This window comes from Castanea sativa, chromosome 1 (genome assembly GCF_040712315.1).
Source record: "Castanea sativa cultivar Marrone di Chiusa Pesio chromosome 1, ASM4071231v1".
NCBI lineage: Eukaryota > Viridiplantae > Streptophyta > Magnoliopsida > Fagales > Fagaceae > Castanea > Castanea sativa.
In genome coordinates this window covers 5,420,391-5,446,584 of record NC_134013.1, presented here as the reverse complement: position 1 = coordinate 5,446,584, position 26,194 = coordinate 5,420,391, and the positions used below count along the sequence as shown (strand labels likewise).

Genomic DNA, 26,194 nt, shown 5'->3' with positions numbered 1-26,194 from the left:
GCATAGAAAACACTTTAACATGTAGAATGATTGAAGTAGGCTATTAAAGATCATAGAAACATGGTTTTTTCCCCTTCTTCTAGCTTCTTCTAGGAATAAAATCGTGGCTTTAATACTATGTTAAAATAGAAAGTAGAAAAATCAATATGTGAGAGAGAGAACAAATTTTGACTTGGTTCGACCTATTAATGCTTTAACTAAAAAACATTGCTTGCAGTATAATTTTTACTATTTTAAATTGTGTATGACTCAACATTAAAAGCATTTGCATAAGTTTGTGCAAATATTCTTGCCTATTTTAGTATAAAAACCTACTTTTTAAAAACACTCATATCAAATTATTTATTATACTTTCTATTTTATTTAAGTATTCATTTTTCATTTTTTGTTTATTATTATCTTAGAGAGAGAGAGAGAGAGAGGAAATTGATGAGACAAGAGGAGAGGGAAAAAAAAAAATTTAAAATAATGATATACAAAGATATACCATGTATTTACAAGGTTATTGTAATAATATTGCAAATTTACACATTTTTTGCTTAAGTGATGTGAGTGCTTTTGAGATTTGAATTTGTAAATTTGACACAGTTTTCTATTATACACATTTTGACGCAAAAATGCATTTAATTTACTAAATTTAGTATGTAACCCCAATGGTAGCCCGTGATATTGTAAAATTTTGGTAATTCATGATGTTCTACAAAATCATAGTCTACAGTCTACATATTTATGAAAATTTCACATAATATATAATTTCTTTATATATTTTAACATGCACAAAAGTTTTTTTTGGCTTTCTCCCAAAACTCAAATCCAAACACAGTCGCCATTCCACTTCTAGCCCCCGACAGCCAATTAGTCACTAATCTAATGAGAGAAGAATGAAAGTATACATACATACATATATATATATATATATATATATATATATATATATATATATATATATATATATATATGTTGATTCTGTAGACATGTAAAGATATTTTAACCTCTAAAACACTCCATATTTCTACATGTGAAATTGGAAATACTGCAAAAATTGTTTCCATATATTATTTTGTTTTTCTTTCATTTTGGCTGACTATGTATTTGTCAATTGCTAAAAGTCAAAGACTAAACTTTTGCTCATGATGTTGATTTCTCTTCTCATTTAGTATTTAAAAGTAAGTAACATACTTTTTCCAAATTATAATTGTGTCAAGGGGACCGGGAAATAATATCAATTTTGACTTTAATGAAAGAAGCAACTCATCATTATACAAGTGACCAATTAGGCCGGGTTTTTTGTGAGTGATTATTAAATACTAGCCTCTAAACACGCGCTCGTGTGCGTGCTCAGAGGCTCTTTTATTTTTTTGGATAAATGTTAATAATTTGCATCTATTATAATTTAGATTTTTTTTAATTTTTTAAACAAATAAAAATGATAAACTTCAAAGATAAGCAGTAATTGTAATTTTTTTTAACGTGAAGGGAAAAAATCCTAAATTTTAGGAGTTCTCTTTTTGAATTCAAAATGAAATTTGTTATTTGACATTTATGATTCTATTTCTAAATAAGTTATTATTCATTAATGAGAGTATTTTTGATCCACATAAAAGTTTTGTTGAAAGAGGGGAATCTTCTTATATATAGTACTAGCCTTATCAAATGCGCTTCGTGCATGTGATGAGACTTTTTATTTTTATTTTTTGGTTTAGTGTTATAATTTTATATTCATTTTTCTCTTTTAATTCAATGCAAAATCCACATTAACCATTTATTGCGAAAATAACACTCTCCCATGGTTCCACCTAGGGATGGCAATTTTTTCCCGCCTCGCTTAACCCGCGCCTCCCCGCTTCGCCCCGCGTGGGTTTTCCCTGCCCCGCAAAGACGGTGGGGCGAGAATGGGTCAAGATTTTAGCCCCGCATCATGGGGCGGGGTGGGGATGGATTTAGACTTTTTAGACCCATCCCGCCCCGCCCCCCTTCGTCCCCGCCCCACGTTACTAAGGGTTATAATTGTAAATTTTTCATACCCTAAAACCCTACTATTTAAACAAACATATTAATATTAGCATATTTTATTTTACCCAATGTAATTCTCTGCCTTTATTTTGTTATGTGTTATACTATGAGATTTTTATTTTTATTTTATTTTTATTTATGATTGTCTTGTTAAACACTTGGATATATTATTCAATTTTTTCTAAAAATTGATTTGATTTGATAGGATAAATTTAGTTGTAATTTCAAGTATATTATTATTAATGAAATAGGTTTCATTAAAAAAAATTGTACTAGTTGTAGGGCAATTTAACAAAAAGTAGAGTTTTACGGGGTGGAGCGGGGCTTCGCAGGGCCCCAAGGAGAGGGGATGAGGTGAGAAAGTATTCCCCGTCATGCGGGGCGGGGTGGGGATGGGGCAAGACAAAACCATGCAGGGCGGGGACGAAGACCCCATCCTTCGGCCCCGCCCCGCCCCGCCCCATTGCCATCCCTAAGTTCCACCCAAATTTTAAAGGTGTATAAACTGAGTTCTTGAAAGGAAAGAAATGAATATGCCAAACCAAATCAACACATACCTAAATATAAACACAATCACATTGATGGTAATGATTCCTCTCCTAAATATAAACACAATCACATTGCTAGTTATGATTTCTCTTCTACATTTAACTTTAAAATTGTGTAGAAGACAAATATACACTTTCAAACCAAAACAACTAATAAAATGACTTCTAAAAAAACCCTAATAAAATGAAATATAACCAAAAAAAAGGAAGATAACAACCTGCCTATATCTAGCCTAAACCCTTACAATAATAATTTCAATTTGTGAAAGGAAACAAACCTTTTTGAAATTGGAGACGGTGATGAAATGAGTAAAAAATCCAAAAAAAAAAAAAAAATCTATGTAAAGAAACTAAAAGGATACATGTGGGATATATTTATATAGATATTAGCCTTTGAGCACACACTCACATGCGTGCTCAGAGACCCTTTTATTTATTTATTTATTTCTTTTGTAAATGTTAATAATTTGCATTTATTATAATTTAGAAATATATATTTTTATTTTTCAAACAAATAAAAATAATAAATTTTAGAAATAAGCTGTAACTGTAATTTCTTTTTTTATACGTGAAGGGAAAATAATCCTAAATTTAGGAGTTCTCTTTTTAAATTCAGAATGAAATTTATTATTTGACATTTATGACCCTATTTCTAAAAGAAGTTACTCTTCATTAATGATGGTATTTTTGAATCGCATAAAAGTCCAGTTGAAAGAAGGGAATCCTTTTATATATAGTAAGTATAGATTATGAAAGTATAATTCTTTTTTTCTTTTTTTAATGAAAAGACAACAACCTTATTAAAAAGAAGAGAAATGATCTTTACTCATCACATGATGGTATATTTTATTGTTGTATGAATGTATGATAAAATTTGTCATTCATGTGAGGATAAAGGATACCACTCCCATCTAATCAAAAGAATAAAAAGATAATGCTTCCAAAAAATTCAAAATTTTGTCATATAATTGATGTGTAGTCGATTAGTCAATTATTTATGATGTAAGAGAAATTATTAGGAGTTCTCATATTTGTATACATTATCATTATAGAATATATATTCTAAATTATTTTAATTTGATTTTTGTTAGTTGAGATCAATTATAACTTAATATTTTATTGGAATAAAGCAACCTATACAAATCTATTTAGAAGTCTTTTACTTTTTTGTTTACTCTTTCCTATAATATCCATAGTTTTACAAATCATCATTATTCTATATATTTTTTAATTTGATTCTTTATTCATTAGTTAAAATCAATTAGAACTCATTTGCCTTATGGATCTACCTGTTGTTAATTGGGAATTAGAAATTAATATTCAAAAGAAACGTTTACTTAATTATGGTATTGATTTCAAAATCTATATATTTTGTGTTAATTGCGTTGAGTATTTTTCAACATATCTATATCTATATAATAATAATAATAATAATTAAAGCTAAGAGAAAATTCAATTAGATTTCAAATTAGAATTCAATTAAAGTCTAATTTTGCGTCATGTGTCCCATCTTTAAGTTTTTAAATTTTTGTGCCAAGTGAGTTAATTCAATGTAAAAATTAGATTTTAATTAGAGTTTAATTTTGTGACATGTGTCCTATCTAATCTAATTTTTTTAATTTTTGTACCAAATGAGTTAATATAGTGTAAAATGAGAAGTCCAATATAAGTAAACCATAAAAAATATAATTTTTGAATGATTTTATATTTATGAGCCTTTTTTTGTATAACTAAAAGCAATTCAAGTTTATAAGTCATATATATATATATATATATATATATTAATAAGTAAACCTGAGAGACAATCCAATTAAATTTTAAATTGGAATTCAATTAGAGTCTAATTTTGCGCCACATGTTCCATCTAATCAAAATTTTTAAAATTTTGAACCAAGTTAGTTAGTTCAGTTGAAAATTTGGATTTCAATTAGATTTTAATTTTACGGCATGTGTTCCATTTAATCAAAGTTTTGTAATTTTTGTGCAAAATAAGTTATTTTAGAGTAGAAAACAAGGAGTCAAATATAAATAAATTATAAAAAAAACATAATCATATATCTAACAATAAATATAAAATTAGAGGAAGAGAGAATTTGAATGATTTTATATTTATGAGCCTTTTTTTATAACTAAAAACAATTCATTTGACACAAAAATTATATATATATATATATTAATAGGTAAAGTTTAGAAAAAAATCCAATTAGATTCTACAATTGAACTCCAATTTTGCGCCATATGTCCTAAATTATTTATTTTTAGAGAGGGTTTTATTTCTTAATTTTGGAATTAAATGTGAGACTATATCATAAATATCCATTCAAGTGAGTTATTGTGTACAAAAACCAAAGAGTCTAGAATTAATGAACATAAAAATATTTTAAAAATGGACAATTTACATTTTCTACCTAATAACATTCTTACATGACTTTTTAAATAGTTAAAAAAAATAAGAATGACTATCATTAATATTTAAATTATGTACGTAAGATTATTATATTATATATCTTAATGTATATCTTTTAAATATATTAATGCATATGCATGGAGTTACAAGCTAGTTTTATATTAATGACCGAAGAATATGAGCTTTATTTAATAAAATAAAGTAACCTAACATGAAACTAATTATAATTAAATATTTTGGTATTTTCGAGGAAAATTTTAATAAATTTGATTATGTTATTTTATATATATATTGTAGGAACATGTTCCTTAATTTTGTGATTCAGGATACTAAGCAAGACACGTGATACAACTAATTTATATTATGGGCTAATATTGATCCACAATGTGAAATTCAGAAAAGAACATGCAAAATCATCAAATTGAACTATTCTTAATTTCTTTTGGTATGCTGTTACAAGGATAAGACTCTCAAAAGTGTTTACAATGTCTTTCTCTCTCTCTATTTCTATATTATATGTTGTCTTACTTTTTCTTCTTTCTTTCCTTTTATATGAGCCTTCTCCTTCTTCTTCACGTTTTGTCCTTGTCCACCCGAATAACTTCTGACCTTATTGGGCTATTCCTTTTTGGTTTTTCAACATGAATGGAGTGTTTTAGGGCTTCTTCTTACTATTCAGGCGTTCACCTAGATAACTTCTAGTCTTGTTAGGCTTTCCTTTTCTGGTTATACATTATGAACGAATACTTTTGGGGCCTTTTTTTTACTGTTGAGGCTTGTCCTTCTGTATTAAATGCGGTGGTGATTGGCAGATGACTTTCATTAATGCTGAGCTTGTTGTGGAATCATCTAGAAATTTTAGAAAGCTACCTTGGAGAAATTTATCTTCTCTGGGATTTACCTCAGTAACTCGGACATGACATTGGCACTAGGCATGGAAAGGCGTTGGGCCTGACCAATAATCCATGGACATATACTTAATATTATAATAGGTCAGTCTATGTTGGATTTGCTTCCTCCGTTTGGGTTTAATCCCGTTATATTAATGCCTAATATTCACTCTACTACATAAATAAATAAATAAATAAATATATATATATATATATACATATTTTTTTGCATCTTATATATATATATATATATATATATATATATATATATTTGATTATGTACCATTCATATATATTTTTATTATAAAATTTGTTGTGCATCCACAAGTTAATTACTGATAAGAATGATATGGAATCATATATCAAGAATCTTTTGGTGCAATGATACTTCCCGGCTCTTTCCAGGGATGAGCTTTAGGCCTCGTTTGGGAGGAGGGAATGGAATAGAATGGAAATGAATGAAAAAAATAATTTTAGAATATTCTTCCCTTCCCTTGTTTGGGAGTTTTAATGGAGAGAATGGAAAGTCCATTCTCTTGTTTGGGAGTTTAAGTAGGAGGGAATAGAATGAGTAGGAGGGAATACTCATTCCTCTCTATTCCCTTAAAACTTCAAATTTTAATTCTCCCCCGAAATTGGGAGGAATGGGAGGGAATAGAATTAAATTTAATGATTTTTTTTCTAAAACTCCCAATATACCCCTATATGTTCAACATTTTTTAAAATAGGGGTCTAATAGTAATATTGTTATAAAATGATTCCACTTCATTCCTTCCATATTACTCCCAAACAAGATTACTTACATCCATTCATTTTCATTCCTTTATTTTAAAACATCCAATCAAGTTTACTTAATTCCATTCCATTCCATTCCCTTACTTAAATACATTCCATTCCATTCTTCTATGATCATTCCATTTCTTTATGAACTCCCAAACGGAGCCTTAGTTCAATCCCTTGGAACAAGGTATCTTCAACTTACTATAGAGAAATAACTCATATTCTGTTGCATATAAGTTTTAAAAGCCTACAATTTTTGACATTAGCAATGTGATATGATATATGGAGTATTTGACATTAAAATTTTCAGATTTATTGAAACATTGTTTTTAAACATTTCACATTTTTCTTAGTAAGGGTTCTAAAACATTTCACATGTTAAAGATGATTAAAAGAAGGGAAAAGTTAATAAATATCCTAAAGATATTAGCTTAAAGAAATATTTTTACAAAATTTTTATAAGAAAAGAAAAATCTGTCAGATTTTAAGAGTCTAAACAGCAAGTTATTGTAAGTGAGTAATTCTTAGGTATTTCTGGAACACGGAGAATGGTGCTCCCTCCTCTCACATTCATGGTGGGGTCGGCATATTAAATTCATGGTGGGGTCCACTATGAATGTGAGAGGAGGGAGCACCATTTCACTATACTCCGGGAGTACCTAAGAATTTTCCATTGTAATTACTCCATAAAAAAGTAATAATCTATGTTTTCCAAATTTCATCCTAAAAATTAGGAAATTTTAGTCATTTATTCAAAGAAATTATATAATTCTCGTGGATCACGTCATTTATTTACCATTCTACTAAAAAAATTCAACTTTATAAAAATTATTGAGTCAGTCCTTATCGTAGATAAGTGACGTGGTTCATCACGAGAACAATATAACTTCTCATCCATTCATGAATCATAACACGCATGTTATTTCCTAAAAAAGAAAAGAAAAGAAAAAGCTAAGTACATGTTACACCTTCACACTTGGAAAGTTTTAGCAACTCTTAGAAAATGTACATATGTAAAGTGGTTATTTGGTGAAAAATTCAATTTTGACACAAAATTTTTCATTTAAATATAAGTGTGGACAAATATCTATATGAAACACTGATACGTGTATTTTTATAGGAGCTACTACAGCTTAGGTCCTGTTTGGTAAGAAATTTTTTGTAACATTGTTTATATTTTTAAAAAATAAATATAAATAAAAAAACTTGTAATATTATTTAAATTCTTAGAACAGTTGATTAAACAACAGTAACAAATGACGGACTTACTTTTTAGCCGCAAATCGTTCTCCAAACAAATAAATATCAAAGACATCGCAACGTCATCAAAGAACTTAATTGGATGGCACATTTTGTTGGTCCCACCTAATTCAAACCATTTCAGAGTTCCACCCACCTAACTTTGTAGTTTGTATAACTTCAAAAATCTCAAACATCCTGTGCTGACGTGTTACTCCCACCATGCATTGCATTGCAAGACTTTTCCAAATCCAACACACACACGCTCTCTCTCTCTCTTCTTATAGATCCTCACGAATCTATAAGCCATAGGCTTCTTCTTCTCTCCAGGTCAGTTTCGTGATTCTCAGTCTCTCACACCCATTTTCCCATTCATTTTTCTTTTTTTAATTTTTTTTTTCCTATTCTTAATCTTAATTATTATACTTTGAAATTTGAATGAGAAAAATATAAAAGGAATAATACCAGTCTACTGAAAAATGCGTTGTCATTTATTTTGATAAGCTGGGACACTTCTATCTCAATGATGATGGGTTTAGCACATTCGAATAAATAAAAGAGAATATGCTTTTTTTTTTTTTGCTTGCTTGCCCCAACTGCTGTCTTCTTCTTGGCGGTTCGTTTTAACTATTTGGGTTTTGTTAGTTGTGAGCCTTTCTTCTTTTTCACAGGGTCATCTTTTTAAAAAGTTAGAGAGAGAGACAGAGTCTGAACCAGGTTTAATTATTCTTTACTTAATTAATTACGTCTGGTTGTTGTATTATAATCCACGATCTTAGTCTCTTATATATCTTTAATCGTAAGTATTAATTGATTTTTAGCCTAAAGTTGTGAAATTTTTGAGTTGTTATCAATTGGGTTTTCAAAATTTTTTGATTTTGTGATCTGGGTACGTTGTAATTTTGAATCCTAGGATACTTTATTGAATAAAGGTGGGTTCCTGATTTATTTATTTATTTTTATTTTAAAGCCTCACATATTTTTGTGGGGGTGCAATCAGATAGATTTGAAGTATGATTGAATTTTGAGATTTTGTTACTTGGGTTTGTTTGAGAAATCCTGAGTATTGAAAAGATGTATGCGGTGGGGAGGCTTGGTAGCTACATAACCAAAGTGTCTGGCCCATTTCATCCATTTGGTGGAGCTGTGGATATCATTGTAGTTGAACAGCAAGATGGGAGCTTTAAGTCCTCACCTTGGTATATCAGGTTTGGGAAATTTCAAGGGGTTTTGAAGTCTAAGGAGAAAGTGGTCAACATTGGTGTCAATGGAGTGGAAGCTAATTTCCACATGTATTTGGATCATAAAGGGGAGGCTTACTTTCTTAGTGAGGTAGATGTAGAAGAAGGGGAAATTGTGCCATTCTCATTGTCCTCCGGGGATGAGATAGATGGGGAATCCAAGACCAAGAATAATAGGCAGCCATTGAAGTCCAAAAGTTACAATTTTGAAAATTCAGTTGATAAGATTGATGTGAGGAATGGGAAGGTTATGACAAGGTCTGGTTCGCGGCGGTCACGGATGTTTGGGCTTGTTTTTGGACGGAGATCAATGAAGGAGGAAGATGGGGATGCTGGTGCGGCAAGGGCTGACTCATTAGCGCGTGCTGAGATTGCGGCTGACCTCTTGGAGGTGAGGTGGTCTACTAATCTTGGTGGTAATAAACCGAGGAAAGATAAAGCTGAGAAAGATGTGCAGATTAATGATGGAAAAGGTCAGGTGAACTCATCTGTAGATAATAACGTGGAAAATGGTTTGGACCAATGTGTGTTACATGAAGAAACTGGTTCCCACAATGAGCAAAAGGGGGACATTTCTGTCTCCAGCTTTGAGAATACACAGAGATTTGTTGATGAAGCTAGAATGGAAGTGCCCTGCTTTAGCTCTCCAGAACAAGTTACTGAAAATTCTATGGCAGATGAAAATGTTTTGGAAGAGAAATGTGAGATGGTCTCTATGGTATCAAGAAAGATTGATGGGGATATCGAACATGATGAAAATGCAAAAGTTCAATGTTCGATTCAGCTTGAAGAACACCCTGGAAAGCATATTGATGAGGAACAGGTTTTAGGGGATGTTTTAACAGGCTTTGAACTTTCCCAGGAGGAGAGTGAAACAGATAGGGCTCAATCCTTTATCTATTGTGAAGCATCAGAGAGATTAATAGTGGCAATGAATGGTACCAGTGAACAAACTTCTGAAACGATGTACCTTGTTAGCGAAGAAGATGGGGAAGTCCACATTGATGCTGAAATGTTGCATCCAACAACTGAACTAGCATCCAAGGTACTGTTTTAACCAACATCTGGTTTATAATTAATAAAGTAGTATTTGAACAAGACTAGACTTTTTAGCATGTAAGCCTCATTGCAAATTATCGAATGGTACAAAAATAGTTGACAGTGAAAAACTGCTATGAACTAAAATAGAAATTACATATCAACTAATTTTGTTTCTTGAATTGTTATAGACTTATAAGTTGTTGACACTGAGGTCTTAGAAGTTCTTTATCAGGATACAGTTACTCTTCAAGTTGCTGAAGATGAAGAATTGCAGACAGAAACAGTGGAGGTTCCTGAGAATCATTCTCAACAACTTAATCCTTCTCATTCTTGCATACATCAATGCAATGTGATGGATCTTGAAGAGCCACTGACAGTTCCAGAAACCTATGCCCAAATGGTCACCCCAGACCAAACACTTGGCCCAGCTGAAAAAGTTGAGTCACAGACCATATGCACCATTTCTAGTTTTAGTAACTCAGGTCATCAAGTTCAAGATGAAGTAGAGAAGAAGGATGAAGAATTAACTAGCAAGTTCCAATCTTCTTTGGAGTCTATTGGTGACTGTCTCCCTCCAAAAGCAATAAGTACATTGTCATCAGCAAGTTCAGAGGAAGGTCAGTTTCCCTTCAATGACCTTGAAGAATTTCAAATCAGTGAGGTACAATACATGGAGTCAATATCTCCAGAGAATATAGATAAAGAAAGCCCCTCATTTGGTTCTGATTCTCATGAAATCATTGAAGAAGTGAATGGGCAAGTCAATGAAAACAATGAGTCATATTCGTCTTCTGAAAATTTTGTTCAAGAGAATCCACAGACTGATCTTGAGATAGAAAAATCAAAGGTAACATCAAGCCCCATTATAATACCTAGAAGTCATAAGGTTTCTGGTAAGGAAGTTGGGCGGCTGGTAGAATCATTGCCCAATTTGTGGTCTCACACTGAAAATCCAGATGCACATGATGTTCAGTGTCCACTCAGACACTCACTGGACTCGAGATCCATATCCTTGAATTCAAAGATGCAGGGTAAAGATGATTCAAGCTGTATGAGGTCAGACAAAGATTCACAATTGGCTGGGGAACAATCAACTACTGAGAACACCGAGATTTCAGGGGAGCCTATAAATGTTCTTGCCATTCCTGCAGTTGGTAAGACAGATTGAATGTGCACTTGCATGACATATTTTGAGAAAAAAATAAACAAATGACTTCATTTCAGTGCTTTGTCCAAATTCCCCAAAGAGTAATGAAAGTTTAATTTTTCCCCTTTTAAAAATGTAATAGAACTTATTCCATCTTATCACTCATAGTGTGTTCAAGGTGACATTATGGTGTAAAAAAAAAGAAAGATATTATCTCCTTTCCGTGATATCATTGTATCCAAAGTCCATATTGAAACAACTTAATTTCGATTTACAGATTAATTCACTCCAAATAAAGACTTATTGCTATAATTGCAATGGAAAACAAATTGAATGATTTCATTTGTTTTTTTGTATGTTTCATAAGCAGAAGATTAGAGAAAGTCACATGTATTGTGCTTCATGCAGAGAGATCTCTTTGCAAGCACTTCTTGTATGAAGGGATGGGGGGCTGATGCTGCTTCTCAAGCAATTGATGCTATAAAATTGGATATAAATAAATTTACCTCTCTAGGTCCTGGGGTTGTTAAGGATGATAGGCTTGTAGTCAAATTTGGTGGCTGATATTTCCCATGGGATGTGGCTGGTTATACTGTGTTAGGGGTGGTTTTATTTGGAAATGAACAAATATTTGAACCAAAAGGCATGATAGCTGTTGACCAAGTTGAAAAACCTCTTTCAGGAGATCCATCAAAATTCAGAGTATCCCCTGGTGGAAGCTGGAGGATTTGGCCCTTTTCTTTAAGGAGATCAAAATCCAGGAATGGTATGCAGCCAGCTCCGAATGATGTCAGAGTTTCTGGTGCTGAGAATGCTTCAGAGAGCACCACCTGGAGGGATGGAGACAAAAATGTGCTTAAACCAAAGGTGCTAAAAAGGATGTCGAGGGCACTCACTCCAACATCTGAGCAACTGGCATCCTTGAATTTGAAGGATGGGAAGAACACAGTAACCTTCACATTCTCCACTGCAATGCTGGGGAAACAGCAGGTTTTTTTGCATCTTTTGCTTGGAAATCTCTTTTTCTAGCTGTAGTTTACTCCACACACACACACACACACACACACTATTATTGTTATTATTGTTATTTTCTATTTTCTTGGTGCTTATATGTACTCATGTTACTCTACAGGTTGATGCCAGAATATATTTGTGGAAATGGAACACTCGTATAGTCATCTCAGATGTGGATGGGACAATTACAAAGTAAGGGTATTCTCTTTCTGTTTAGTGAAATAGGGTTTTACTTGTTGCCTTGTTTGTGAAAATGACTAAATTTGAAGTGCATGTTCTATGATGTTTAGTTCAATTTCTTACATTCTTGTGTTATTTTAGAAAATAAGAAAACTCTAGGGAATTTAATTGTAGCCAAATAAAATTAATATAGATTACAGAACCAAAGCAGTGGAAATAGTTACTTTGAGATACTTATTGTAGTTATCCTAACTGAACAATCAAATCAGGAACAATGTTTAGGTGTATCTTCCTCTTCCCTAAATTACAGAATGGGATGGCGAAGGCTTCCAATGTAGACAACAAACGCCAGCTCCTTTTCTTGCTGTCTACTTTTTGAGCCTTCGGTTTATTTGGAGTAATAAAATACATCAATGTCATCCTAGGATGATGTGTTGCAATCTTAAGTTTATCAAACTTGGATTATTTTAGTTTCTCTCTCTTTACCCCTCCTTGCATTCTTTCTTCACTTTTCTTTTTCTTGCCCCCTAATCAATTTCTGCAAAAATGTTATCCTCCATAAAAGAGTAGCATACTGTAACTTGGTTATGCATTTAGCTTAATTCATTGCTAAAAGAGTAGCATTACTATTTTCTCTACTTTTAGAGGCATTGTTATTTGTTAGGTGTGTAAAAGTGTTTAGAGAAGGCTAATATATGTCATTTAGCTTTCATTCCCCCCCTTTTAAAGAAAGTTTGATACTAAGGGTCTGTTTGAGATCCGTTTAGTTTGTTGAAACTGAAATTTTTTCGTTGAAAGTACTGTAGATAAAGGTAAAAGTTAGCTAAAATAGTATAGTGGAACTCATGAATAGTACAAAAAAGTACAATGGGGCTCATGAATAGTAGCAAAAATAAACTGAATAGTAAAATAAGCTTACAAATTTCATCCATGCCAAACGCACACTAAGAGTGTTGGATTTAGGCATGGTTATCGCCAAATGTTGGTAGACTACATTTATTAGACCTATAAGAATTGGAAGGAAGTTAGGAAAGGCGTGAGCTCTTCATTTACCATATGTGGCTTCACTGTCAGTACTAGGAGTAAAATTATGTTCCTTCCAATTATACAACTTATACAATCACCTATCCTAGACCTTGCAAAATTGGAGCTTTGTGCATTGGGTATGACCAATTCTTGTTTGCAAAATTTTGGACAAATTATTGCGTGACAGCCCTGGAATTGGTTTAGCAAGTCTAAAGAAGCTATTTTTCGTTGGGTATTGTAAGGGTGTGCAGCAAACAAGAGTCTGGGTGAAGTCATTTCATTGTAATGTTTTTTATAGGAGTTGGAAAAATGTCTACCCATGGGCAGTTTGGGTTTCCTTCATTCTGCAAAAGTTAAATTATTATTTCCTTCTTTTAATTTTGGCTCAATAGAAACCCTTGTTGTTGATTCTAAGCATTGTGTAAGAATAAGGATGGTTTAAAATATTGCTGATGTATTGCAGTTGCTCATGATATAGCGGTAATGGTAATGAGAAGTGAGAAATCTATCTTAAAATATCAAATACGTTGGCTGATATATCAAACTTATTGGCAATATATGATATTAGACATATTGCAAAAAAATATATGAAAAACTCAAAAAGGGTAAAACTCAAGTATTTCAGGTTTGCAGCTGATATATAGGAAAGTATTGGAAACTTATCAGAAAATTTCAAAATAATAAAATAATGAAATCTGGTCTTCATGAAAATATCAGCTGATATCTCGGATATTGGTGAGATATAGTTTTGACTGGACCCTGCCAATATCACTGATGTTTTTGAAATTTAAAACCTTCAGACCAGGTTCAGAGAGGTCATTTGTATCAATGGGAGTAAGGACAGGCTAATAGGTTAGGTACTTTCCAACCTATTTTTTCATTCTTTTTACCACACAAATTTATAGTGACCTGTGGAACTTAGGAGCAGGGAGGATGTCATGCAATGGAAAGGAATGAAGAGTTATGTAAAGACTTTCATTAGGGTGTTATTTGAGGAGGTGTTGAGATATCTAGTCTAGAGGCTGTTTTGGGTATTTTCTCCTGCAAAGTGGCCTTTTACTTTCCCTTCCTTAAATTTTTAGTTATAGTTCATTAAAAAATCCGTGTTGGTTGCGTGGTGGTTAGTAAAACATGGGTTATTACAATGGTTGCTTTTATGTGTTAGGGAAGGAAAGATGGTGGCCCATCTGTTTATTTGTTTTGTTTGTTTGTTTGTTTCAGAATTGTGGATTATTCTGTTCTTCTTTTTGGTATACTTGTTTTTAACCTGCCTATGTATTGGTTATTCTCTGGGATTAGTGTTGGATGTGAGTAGGATAAAGATTTGAGTGTGAAGTTTGGTTAAATTGACTGCATAATGGTAGTAACTTCCAGTATGGATGAAAGAATAATGTACAGAGCTATAAAGTGACAAAAGGTGAAGGTGAAGATTTTTCTCTTTTCATGTGTTCGTCACGTGCATATTTGTGCTAGAAGCATGGGCCGCATAATAACCTGCTCCCTTAGTATTTTTGTACATTTTGGTCAATGCTTTATAGTGTGTTGAGCACTCTTTTGTTGAAAATCTTACTTTGATGAAGGCTGGGATTATTAGTGACATATATGATTCCTCTTTTCTTGCATTGTATTACAGATCGGATGTTCTAGGTCAGTTCATGCCTATGGTTGGAGTTGATTGGTCACAAACAGGCGTTGCACATTTATATTCAGCTATTAAGGTTTGTTGCTTATGATGCTATGTATTAGAATACTTAGTATTGTTCAGATCATATACTGGTTGAAGTCAACATTTCATATTGCATTACTCACAAATTTCACATTAGGAAAATTCTTGTGGGGTTGGCTCCAAATAGTCCAATTGGTAGGCACATCTTTAGTCCACCAAACTATTTAGTCTATGGTATCATCACCGACAAATGAAATGCAAGCTATTTGCTATAACCTGTCTTCCACCAATATATTCAGTGTACAGTTTTATTGCCATACAAATGCAATTCATGGTATTGGTATAAAATGCTTTTTATCTCATTATTCTTTGTGGCTTTAGAAAGCTTACTGTTCTGTTTTATGTTTTATTTCTTAATTTTTCCCATTTTGAGTTGTCTTTGGAAAAATAGAATGTATATAGTTTCTCTATGTTAACATGTCCAGCAACAACATAGTTGTACACAGAACTAAGTATTTTTTTCCCTTCTTTTCCATGTGTTGCAGGAAAATGGGTATCAATTACTTTTTCTTAGTGCACGTGCAATTTCACAGGCTTATCACACTAGACAATTTCTATTCAACCTTAAGCAGGTAATGCTTAAAGAAATTGAGGCTTGATTCTCTATTTGAGGTTGAAACATTTAAATCAAGAAAGTACCAGTTTTATGTTAATTTTCTTGTTTTAATATGTACAGGATGGGAAGGCTTTACCGGATGGGCCTGTTGTTATTTCCCCCGATGGAATTTTTCCTTCTTTATATCGAGAAGGTAACTAGTGGTATATGCAATCTTTTTGAGGACATTAACATGGGTTACTTCCATTTTGCAATCTATGCTGTGTATCATTCTCAAGCATCTTATTTGTCCCTTGGTATGCCCTTTACTAATCCTGATAACAAAATTTTCAGTCTGAACTGCATTAAAGAATTAAGGTAATGTGACATCAGATTCTTAAACTGCTTAGCCCATCAGGGATGAGTGCCCTTAGATTAAATTTTAGTGGGTGAGATCAGTTGTCTGTAGGTTTTACTAGCTAGAATTGAGTCCAAATGGCGCTTCTTTAGAAAAGTTCCCTACATTATCAAAAGAAAAAAAATGATATCAGATTCTTCCTTATTACACAGATAAATAGCCATATTTAAATTTCTACTCACCAATTAGAATGTTTTTTCAGCCTATACATAGTTAATACTTCCTTCTCTATCACATTTTTGATTTCATATATCAATGCTTTGAGCACGTTAGAAGTTGTTGGTCACCAGTTATTTTAGTAGTGACTTTAAGGGTGATAAGGCTCCTGGCCCGGATGGTTTTTCTATGGCGTTCTTTCAGTCTTGTTGGTGTATTTTGGAAGCTGAAATTATGGCAGTGTTCCAAAATTTTTATACTCAGGCTGTGTTCGAGAAGAGCCTTAACGCTTCTTTTCTTATTCTTATTCCTAAAAAGGTGGATGCTGTGGAGATTAAGGATTTTCGGCCTATTAGCTTAGTTGGTGGGATCTATAAGATTATTTCTAAAGTGTTGGCCAATCGGCTCAAAAGGGTGGCACATGGGCTTATCTCAAATTCTCAGAATGCATTTGTGAAAGGTAGACAGATTTTGGACTCCTTTTTGATTGCTTCAGAATGTATTGATAGTAGATTGAAGTCAGGTGTTCCAGGAGTGTTGTGTAAGTTGGATGTGGAGAAGGCATATGACCATGTGAGTTGGGGTTTCTTAATGTATATGCTTCAGCGATGTGGGTTTTCAGAGAAATGGAGAAAATGGATAATGTGTTGCATATCTACTGTTAAATTCTCCATTCTGATCAATGGTAGTCTTTCTGATTTTTTTGGTAGTACTAGGGGGATTCGGCAAGGGGACCCACTTGTCTCGATTGCTATTTGATATTGTTATGGAGGGTTTGAGTCGTATGTTGGAAGTGGCTGCTGTTAGTCGGTTTCGAGCTTCTGCACGTAGGTAATACAGCTGGTAACTCGGTGATGGTGTCTCATCTTTTGTTTGCTGATGATACTCTTATTTTTTGTGATGCTGATCCATCGCATATAGCGTGTTTGAGAGCAATCCTGGCTAGATTTGAGGAGGTCTCAGGTTTAAGGATTAATTTGGGGAAATCTGAGTTGGTCCCTATAGGGGTGGTTTACAATATGGATGTTTTGGTGGGGATGTTGGGTTGTAGGCAATCCTCTCTTCCATTGAGATACTTGGGGCTACCATTAGGAGCTAAGTTTAAGGAGTTGTCAATTTGGAACCCTATTCTGGAGAAGATGGAAAGGAGATTAGCAGGGTGGAAGAGGTTGTATCTATCTAAGGGGGGTAAGGTAACTCTTATTAAAAGTACCCTCTCCTCCTTACCTACATATTTCCTTTCCCTTCTGCCTTTACCTGGGAAGGTGGCAAATCGTATGGAGAAGCTACAACAAGACTTTTTGTGGAGTGGTATTAATGGGGAATCTAAATTACACTTGGTCAGTTGGGCTCAGGTGTGTAAACCGATGCAGGTTGGAGGGTTGGGTATTAGAAGTTTGAGGAGTTTTAATGTTGCCTTGTTAGGGAAATGGTTATGGAGGTATGGTTTGGAGACCGATGCTCTTTGGAGGAGGGTTATAGAAGTGAAATATGGGAATGATTGGGGTGGTTGGTGCACAAAAAAGGTGACCAGTGCTTATGGCGTTAGTTTGTGGAGACATATTAGGAGTGGTTGGATGAGTTTTTCTAAACTAATTCGGTATGATGTAGGGGATGGTACTCTTTGGAAGCATGTATGGTGCGGAGATCGTACTCTCCAAGAGGCTTTTCCGGAACTCTATTGTATTTGTTGAACAAAGGATTCTTCAGTAGCAGAGATTATGTGTTGGTCTGGTGGGAGGATGCATTGGGATGCTAAATTTCGTCGTCCTCCACAAGATTGGGAACAAGAATCTTTTGATTGTTTCATGGATATGGTTTACTCTTCGACGGTAAGGGGATTGGGTTCGGATCGCTTGTGTTGGAAGCCAGCAAGGAGTAGAGGTTTTGAGGTTCGTGGATTCTATCTTTTTTTCTACCCTCATAGCAGCTTATCATTCCCTTGGAAGTTGATTTGGAAATCGAAGGTTCCTCCAAGGGTAGCTTTCTTTTCGTGGGCTGCTTCTTTAGGTAAGATTTTAACAACAGATAATCTTCGTAAACGCCGCGTGATTGTTCTTAATTGGTGCTACATGTGTAAGAATTGTGGGGAGTCGGTGGATCATCTTCTTCTTCATTGCCCCATTGCTTGTGAGTTGTGGTCGTTGGTGTTTTGCTTGTTTGGAATTCATTGGGTTATGCCTCAGAAGGTTATTGAGTTGTTTGAGTCGTGGCAAGGTAAGTTTGGAAGACATAGAAATATAGAGTTGTGGAGAATTGTGCCTCATTGCGTGTTATGGTGTATTTGGCGCGAAAGGAATGCGAGATGCTTTGAGGGCTGTGAACGCTCTATTTTAGAGATTAAGTCTTCTTTCTTACACACTACTAGATTGGAGTGTGGTTTTTTGTCATTTTTCTTGTTCTTCCATTCCTGTTTTACTTGATCGTTGTAATCTTGGTTTTTGATTTATGCCCCCATAGTACATTCCCAACGTACTCGGGTTGGCTAGTATTCATTTTTTAATAAAATTTTCTCGTTACTTATCAAAAAAAAGTAGTGATCTGAGATCCTCTGTTTTCTCAGTTATCAGGCGGGCTCCTCATGAATTTAAGGTCTCATGCCTAGAGGTTAGTCCCCTGCTGTTAATAATCTATTTTGACATATGCAACTTATTACTTCTAATAATTCTTTTGTTATGTAATCCATTAACATCCTGAACTTTTCTGCTATTTGATTTTTAAATGTTTGGGCGTTTAGTAGAAATTGAGTCTATTGTGTCTAGGTTTAAAAAGGTCTTCTTAATTTCTTTGCAGAAGTAACTTGTTTAAGTCAAGGAGATTCTAGATTCTCCATGAATGCCCATTTCATTATTTTGTGAAACATGATAATATCTGAAAGACATTATGCTTGCTGATCAACTTTTGTGGAATTTCTATCAGACTCTTGGTGCATGAAGTCATTTTATAGTTATGATAAGAAAATGTAGGTTCAGTGAGTCACGTGATGGGTTTTAACTTTGTGTTATGTGTAAAGAAACAGCATGATGCATAGGATACCCTTTTTTACCCTCACTTTAAATTTGGTCCTGAGCAGGGGCAACCCATGATATATCTCATGGTATTATTTTCCTTAAAATTTCTAAAAACATGCTTATAGTTGAAATCTGAAGCCTACCTGCACACCTAAGTAGACAGTTTGAGAGAGAGAGAGAGAGAGAGAGAGAGAGAATTTGTTGGATGGTTGATGAATCATCTAGTAGGCCTTTAATGAGCTTTTGTTCTCCTTTTTTCTAGGATATCAAGGCTCTGTTTCCTTCTGATTGCAATCCATTCTATGCTGGTTTTGGAAACAGAGATACTGATGAGTTCAGCTACATTAAGGTTGGAATCCCAAAAGGAAAAATCTTCATTATTAATCCCAAGGTAATTTAATGCCTTCGTGGTTTAAAAATAGCAATCTTAAACCTCTAATATTGTTATACCAAATTTTCTAATGTATCTGGTTTGCAGGGTGAGGTTGCTGTTAACCGTCGTGTTGATACCAGATCATATAGCACACTTCATGCTCTTGTGAATGGCATGTTTCCACCAATGTCCTCGTCTGAGCAGGTTTATCTTGCAATCCTTTTTCGTTTGCATGTGTGTGTATATATATATATATTAAGTACGACTCTTTTCTATTCTTAAAGTAGCAATCATTGAGGAGCTATTTTGAAAAGCAGTAAGTAAGAAATTGAACTCGTCATATCCAGCTGCTCTACCCCTCTTTTCTTTTTTCTGCACCTGGAAATTTGCTCTTGGCACATTGGTTGCAGAAGGCAATGAGGTTCAGGAGTTCCTTGTAATATTTCTCTCATGTGAAAAGTAATCCTAATTTTTATTATGGTCTTGTTTTCAAATTTTCGGTCCTTCACATGAGCAGTGAGTAAGAAATTGAACTCAGCACATCCAGCTGCTCTACCCCTGTTTTCTTTTTCCTGCACCTGGAAATTTGCTCTTGGCACATTGGTTGCAGAAGGCAATGAGGTTCAGGAGTTCCTTGTAATATTTCTCTCGTGTGAAAAGTAATCCTACTTTTTATTATGGTCTTGATTTCAAATTTTCAGTCCTTCACATGAATAGTGTATAAACTGAGTTAGATGTTAACTCAAGTAACTGTACATGCCCATCCTCTACTTAACTAAGTCTTTGATGTGAAGGAATTGGATGTTAGCTTAAGTAACTTTACATGCCCAATCCTCACTGCATGGAAATTTTGTTTCATAATTTTCAGGTCTAGTTTTTTTATTATTTAATTTTTAATTTTTGTATTTCATGGAATACTGCATATTTTTGGTTTTTAACTTCCCTGATTGCAGGAGGATTTTAATTCATGGAATTACTGGAGATTGCCACCTACTGTTATCGATATTTGAAGATATCAGTCACAGTTTTGCTTCACCTCTGATGTGGAGATGGATTTGGTATTACAAATGGCAGTTCTGGAAATAATCTGGTAAACTATAATCTTACCTATGCATAAATTCTCAATAACTAAGGATGGAATTTTGGCTTTTCTTTTTAATATTTACTGTCAAAATGGATTTTTCAAACTTAGAGATTTTTCTCTTGGCATTATCCAAAAGGTTTTGTAAAACCAAAGCTTGTACTTTATTTTAGAATCACTTTTATAACAAGTGTGGTACAAAACAAACTGAAACAATCTATATACAGGGAAGGGGCCTCTCATTTTGTGGGCAAGTGAAAACTAATCTAGTCCAGGGCCTATTGCTAAGTTTAAATATGGTTAAGGGTGTCGGTAACAATCATCATAAAACATGAGACAGTAAAGTTAGAGAACTTCTAGAATTTTACAAGTGCATCTTTTGATGATCCTAAGTTATGTCATGCTCAAAGTTTTAGCTTTTATCTTTTTCATTAATTAATATGCTTTGCTGACAAATCATACAGGTTATATGTGGCCAAGGCTGATGGCAAAAGCTCCACTTTGTTCATACTTCACAGTTTTGCTTCGCTGGCTGATTTATTGTCAATCTGAAAGTTATAAAAAAAAAAAAAAAAATCAATAGAGAAGTTGGATCTGTAACACCTTTATTCTTCTTGGAAAATTTCCACTCCCCCCCCCCCCCCCCACCCTCTTTTTGGTCTTTTGGTGAGGAGAGAGAGAGAGAGAGAGAAGGGAGGAGCGGGGTTGTATATTTTGTTCATGTCATTTACTGTCATTCCAATATGTAATTATATATTGAAATCCCATTAGTTAGGCATATTTGAAACTCTAGTGTAAAAATTCACTTCAAATGCAAATCATTTCTCACAATCAGTTCATTGGTGATACCTGTTTGTAGTTGATTACTTTTTGTACATGCGACATGTTCTTTTTTCCCTTCACTTTTTCATAGAGGAAAAATATTATGCATAAGATTGCGCATTTTACCAGGTCTACTTATGGTTCTCTTTAATGTTAGTTTTGTTTTTGCATTTTAGCTTCTCCTAATGTTAGTACTTAGGACATGTCTGGTACACTGAATAGAGATTAGGATAGGAATGATAATCTTTATTATTGGAAATAAATTGTGTTGTAATGGAATAACTAAGCCTATTCATAAGTTTGATTGTGAGTTGTAACATTAGAATAAAACTTAAGATATAATTTAGGAAATATCTTACTCGTACAATTATTTAAAAATTAAAAAAAAATTGAGAGAGAGATTGGTTATTTTTGATGATTTTTTATTTTCATAATTGTTATATAATATATATGTATGGAAAGTTTGTTTATTTGAAAATATTTTAATTTTAGAACTATTACAACTCTACTAGGGAGGAATAATTATTCCTCGTTGCAACAAAATTTTTGAATTTACTTTCTTGTTAACATAAACAATAAAAATTAATATTAAAATTCTCAAAGCATAATTTAGTGTAAATTTCACATCAAAATTCGTCATCCAAATGTGACATTAGAAATAGAATTTCATTTATATATATAGAGATGCATTAAATAAATTTATAAATAAATGAGAAAATAAAACAGTAGTATGGACATGTCTAGAAACAAAAAAGAAAAAGTAAACGTTTAGAAAGAAAAAGTAAATTTTAGTATGAGGTATGTGTTAAATTACAAATTTTTCAAAAATTTTAAGTTTTAAATGAGAGGTAGAGTGAAAATAAGAATCTCTGATACTATATTAAATTACTGATTCTCTCAAAAATTTAAGCTGTTAGAAAATTGTGAATTTAATCACTTAACCATAATTCTAACAGTATAACTATAAAGTTTGGATGTAGATAAGAAAATGTAATTCTAACAGTATAAACTATAAAGTTTGGACGTAGATAAGAAAATGAAAAGACTAAATAAAAGAGAAGAACATATAAAAAAAATCAGATAATTTTTAAAATAGTAGCTAATGAACCCAACCAACAATATATATACGTGAAGTCCCATTTTTCAAGGCCAGGCTCTCAATAATGCAGTGAGACTGAAATGCTGGTTGGCGGGGAGACAATGGCCAAAATGGCCCAATACCACCCTTTCATAAAATTTTTAGCAAAAAAATACTGTTTCGGAAATAAATGGGAATGTACCACTTTTTCATGTATTCGAGTTCACTAAACTCAAGTTCCCTATTTTCTAGTTCTACCGTACTTGAGTCCACTAAACTCGGGTACCAATCTGGGTTCGCCCCAGTTTCTTGCGTGTATCATGCCAGTTGATACTTGAGTTTAGTGGGCTCGAGTACTGTCTTAGCAGTACTCGAGTCCACTAAACTCGGGTACCAATCTGGGTTCACCCCAGTTTCTTGCGTGCATCATGCCAGTTAATACTTGAGTTTAGTAGGCTCGAGTACTGTCTTAGAAGTACTCAAGTCCCTTAAACTTGGGTATTAATTTGTGTTAGCCCCTTTCCATCTAGCAAACAACACATACATAACCTTCATATTAGTTACTTACATAATTCCCATGCAAAAAAAGTTAATGCGGAAATGTAAAACGGTAACTAGCTAAGATCCTACATACCTGATAGCAAGTGGACCTGGGGGGCAATGTCTGGTGTGGATGCCTTATCACATGACATATGTGTAGAAACCTCACGCATGCCCACAACTGCACTAACAGCAGTGTACCGCCAATTTGCTTGGCTGTCTTCTCTGATGCCTTACAGAGGTGTCTATATAGTCAACTTAGTGCTGCACTACCCCAGCTATAATTCTTTCCGTTGTTGATTGGATTGAAAAATTGTAGATACATGATTGAGAGCCGTTCGCCAGACTTGTCCATAAACAACATACTATCCAACATTTGGAGTATGTAAAACCGAGCATACTGCTGCACTTGCACCTCAGTGGCGTCAACAGGGAGAGGGTTGCTAAATTGCTCCTCCAATCATTTGGCTTTTATCCTCGGCCCTTCCAACACTGCAGTGTTCTTTTTCGTACTGACTGGTCTGTTCGGTGGACATGAGGTACCTAGCAATTTGATCAATAAGTCACGCCAATTGTCCATATGGGTAAATCCCACCACCGGCAAGCCATGTACAGGTTCCCCATTATGACCTCTATGTCTTATAACGTGATAGTCATCTCACCATAGGGCAAGTGGAATGAGTGCGTCTTTGGTCACCATCTCTCCACTAAGGCCGTGATCAGTGCATGGTCAAGGTCCATATGTGGGACCGGAAGTAGCCCATCTAACCCTGCATCTGTGATATAAGTGGCAATCTATGGATCTAACCCACCTTCAAACAGACATTTCTCTCGGTGACGACAAGTTAGTAGACCTGACACTTCCTGCAAACAGAGCAGCTTAGTATTAATAATAGCATTCACTAAGCATGTAATAATTACGCTTCAAACTTAAAATGCCAAAAATCTTTCTACTACATATATTGACTACGATTTTAGACAAGTGCATACCTCGCCTTCCAAAGGAGCATCCCAAAGCAAACTTGAAGGATGCACAGCCTGCCTTGTCAAGACAGTCTGTATAGAGGGTCCCGCTCGATATGGGTCCATATTTGGCATAAATTAAAGGTGATTAATGGACTTCCAATGAAATTGAAAAAAAACAAAACCAAAAAATATATAGATATTTGTAATTCTATTTTCTTTTTAGTGAGAGAATTTTATTTATAATATGAGTAATGTTAGGAATCCAACTTGTATCGCAATTTATTCACGTGACAAGGCATGAATGGTGAAATTGTGGTCCTAACATTTTCCTTATAATATTGCACATGGTTGCACATGATATGCCCTTGAATCATATCAAGAGCTAAACCTACTTTGAGGTTCTTTTTTAGGCATAGACTTGGAATATGCTTCAAATGCCAATGGGTTTTAAACTTTTAATATAAATGGAATTTTCTCTCCCTATGAAAATGAAATAAAGGATGAGGTCTTACCTAATAAAAATAAGGCTTATTTTCTATCGCTTGTTTTCCGATAAAAATATTTGGAAAACAAGTTCTAAATTTCTAATTTCTCCAACAAAAACAACCAAACCTTAGTCCTAAAACTTCAACACATGCATTCTTTTCCGCCATTTTATTATATTCTAAATTCTAATTTGTTCATTTTTCTCCCAAAATAGTAATATTAAGCACTGATAACATTACAAAACATTAAAATTAAAAAAAAAATCTGTTCTAAGTGGATTTTTTTTCCCATTCAATCAATAAGGTTAAGACAATGAAAGCAACATATTCAAGATTTTTGTTTTAAAAAAAAATTAAAATCAAAATACAACCCTAGAATATGAACGTTGACTAGTCATCAAGAATCAAGAACAATAAAATCTAGCAATAGAAAATGGAAACCCACCCACCCACCCACCGCAAGAATCATCAAATTTTGAAGCAGTAAATTATCAAACAAACATTAGACATGAAAATACAGATACGAAAGAAGCTCAAGACAGAGAGAGAGAGAGAGTTCATACAGTAGCAGATGGGCATTGGACTCGTGGTAAAAACAAGGGGGGTAGGCGATGAGAAACGGTGTCGTAGTGATTGGGTTTGGGGGTTGGATTTTTGGCTCTTTATATAAAGCGGTATCTGTGTGTCGTGTTTTTGTCTCCGGTGGAGTGTGTGCGAGGTCGCCAATGAGAGGAGAGTTCTTGATTTCTGCCGTCGATGAGATGGGTTTGTCTCCGGTGGAGTGAGGGTTTGGGGTTTGTGAAGGAGAGTGAGTGAGAAATGAGAGTATAATTTGAATCTTTTGTGTTATAAGTGGTACAAGTACAACTAGAGTAATACTCGAGTTTAAGGGACTCGGGTATTCCTAAGACAGTACTCGAGCCCACTAAACTTGAGTATCAAATGGCATGATGCACGCAAGAAACTGGGGCAAACCCAGATTGGTACCCGAGTTTAGTGGATTCGAGTACTGCTGAGACAGTACTTGAGCCCACTAAACTCGAGTATCAACTGGCATGATGCACGCAAGAAACTGGGGCGAACCCAGATTGGTACCCGAGTTTAGTGGACTCGAGTACGACACTATACAATATTCGAGCCTAGGAAACTCGAGTACGAAGTGGCATTTTTAAATCCCAGATGCCATGTCAGCCATGCCACGGTGGAACTAGAAAATAGGGAACTCAAGTTTGGTGAACTCGAGTACTAGAAAAAGTGGCACATCCCCATTTATTTCCGAAACAGTGTTTTTTTGCTAAAATTTTTATGAAAGGGTGGTATTGGGCCATTTTGGCTGGGAGACAATTCTAAAGTTGTGGGGGCTCCAAAGAGAATATTAAGGATCCAATGTGAAGAAGCAATGGTTCTTTATTCTCTTGTTCAACAAGAGTTATAAGTTTATGCTTGCCCTATTTGTTTTTCTTGTTCTATATGAGTT

The 26,194-nt window shown here is 34.0% G+C and overlaps 1 protein-coding gene across 4 annotated transcripts; it reads left to right on the top strand.

Moving 5' to 3' along the window:
- Positions 1-8,077: 8,077 nt before the first annotated feature.
- LOC142610355 (phosphatidate phosphatase PAH2-like) lies at positions 8,078-21,782 on the top strand. Of its 4 annotated transcripts, XM_075782162.1 has the most exons (13): positions 8,078-8,207; positions 8,549-10,163; positions 10,392-11,313; positions 11,989-12,296; positions 12,439-12,512; positions 15,160-15,244; positions 15,738-15,824; positions 15,929-16,001; positions 18,925-18,968; positions 19,635-19,763; positions 19,851-19,949; positions 20,699-20,835; positions 21,291-21,782. In XM_075782162.1, the coding sequence occupies exons 2-12, from the start codon at positions 8,952-8,954 to the stop codon at positions 20,753-20,755; spliced, it is 3,090 nt and encodes a 1,029-aa protein (XP_075638277.1). In that variant the 5' UTR covers positions 8,078-8,207; positions 8,549-8,951; the 3' UTR covers positions 20,756-20,835; positions 21,291-21,782. The 4 variants fall into 4 exon arrangements, with proteins under 4 accessions (XP_075638277.1, XP_075638283.1, XP_075638291.1 ...); XM_075782168.1 differs by lacking the exons at positions 8,078-8,207; positions 18,925-18,968 and having other exon boundaries at positions 8,216-10,163; XM_075782176.1 differs by lacking the exons at positions 8,078-8,207; positions 18,925-18,968; positions 19,635-19,763; ... (1 more) ...; positions 20,699-20,835; positions 21,291-21,782 and adding an exon at positions 16,680-16,813 and having other exon boundaries at positions 8,216-10,163.
- The last annotated feature ends 4,412 nt before the right edge of the window (positions 21,783-26,194 follow it).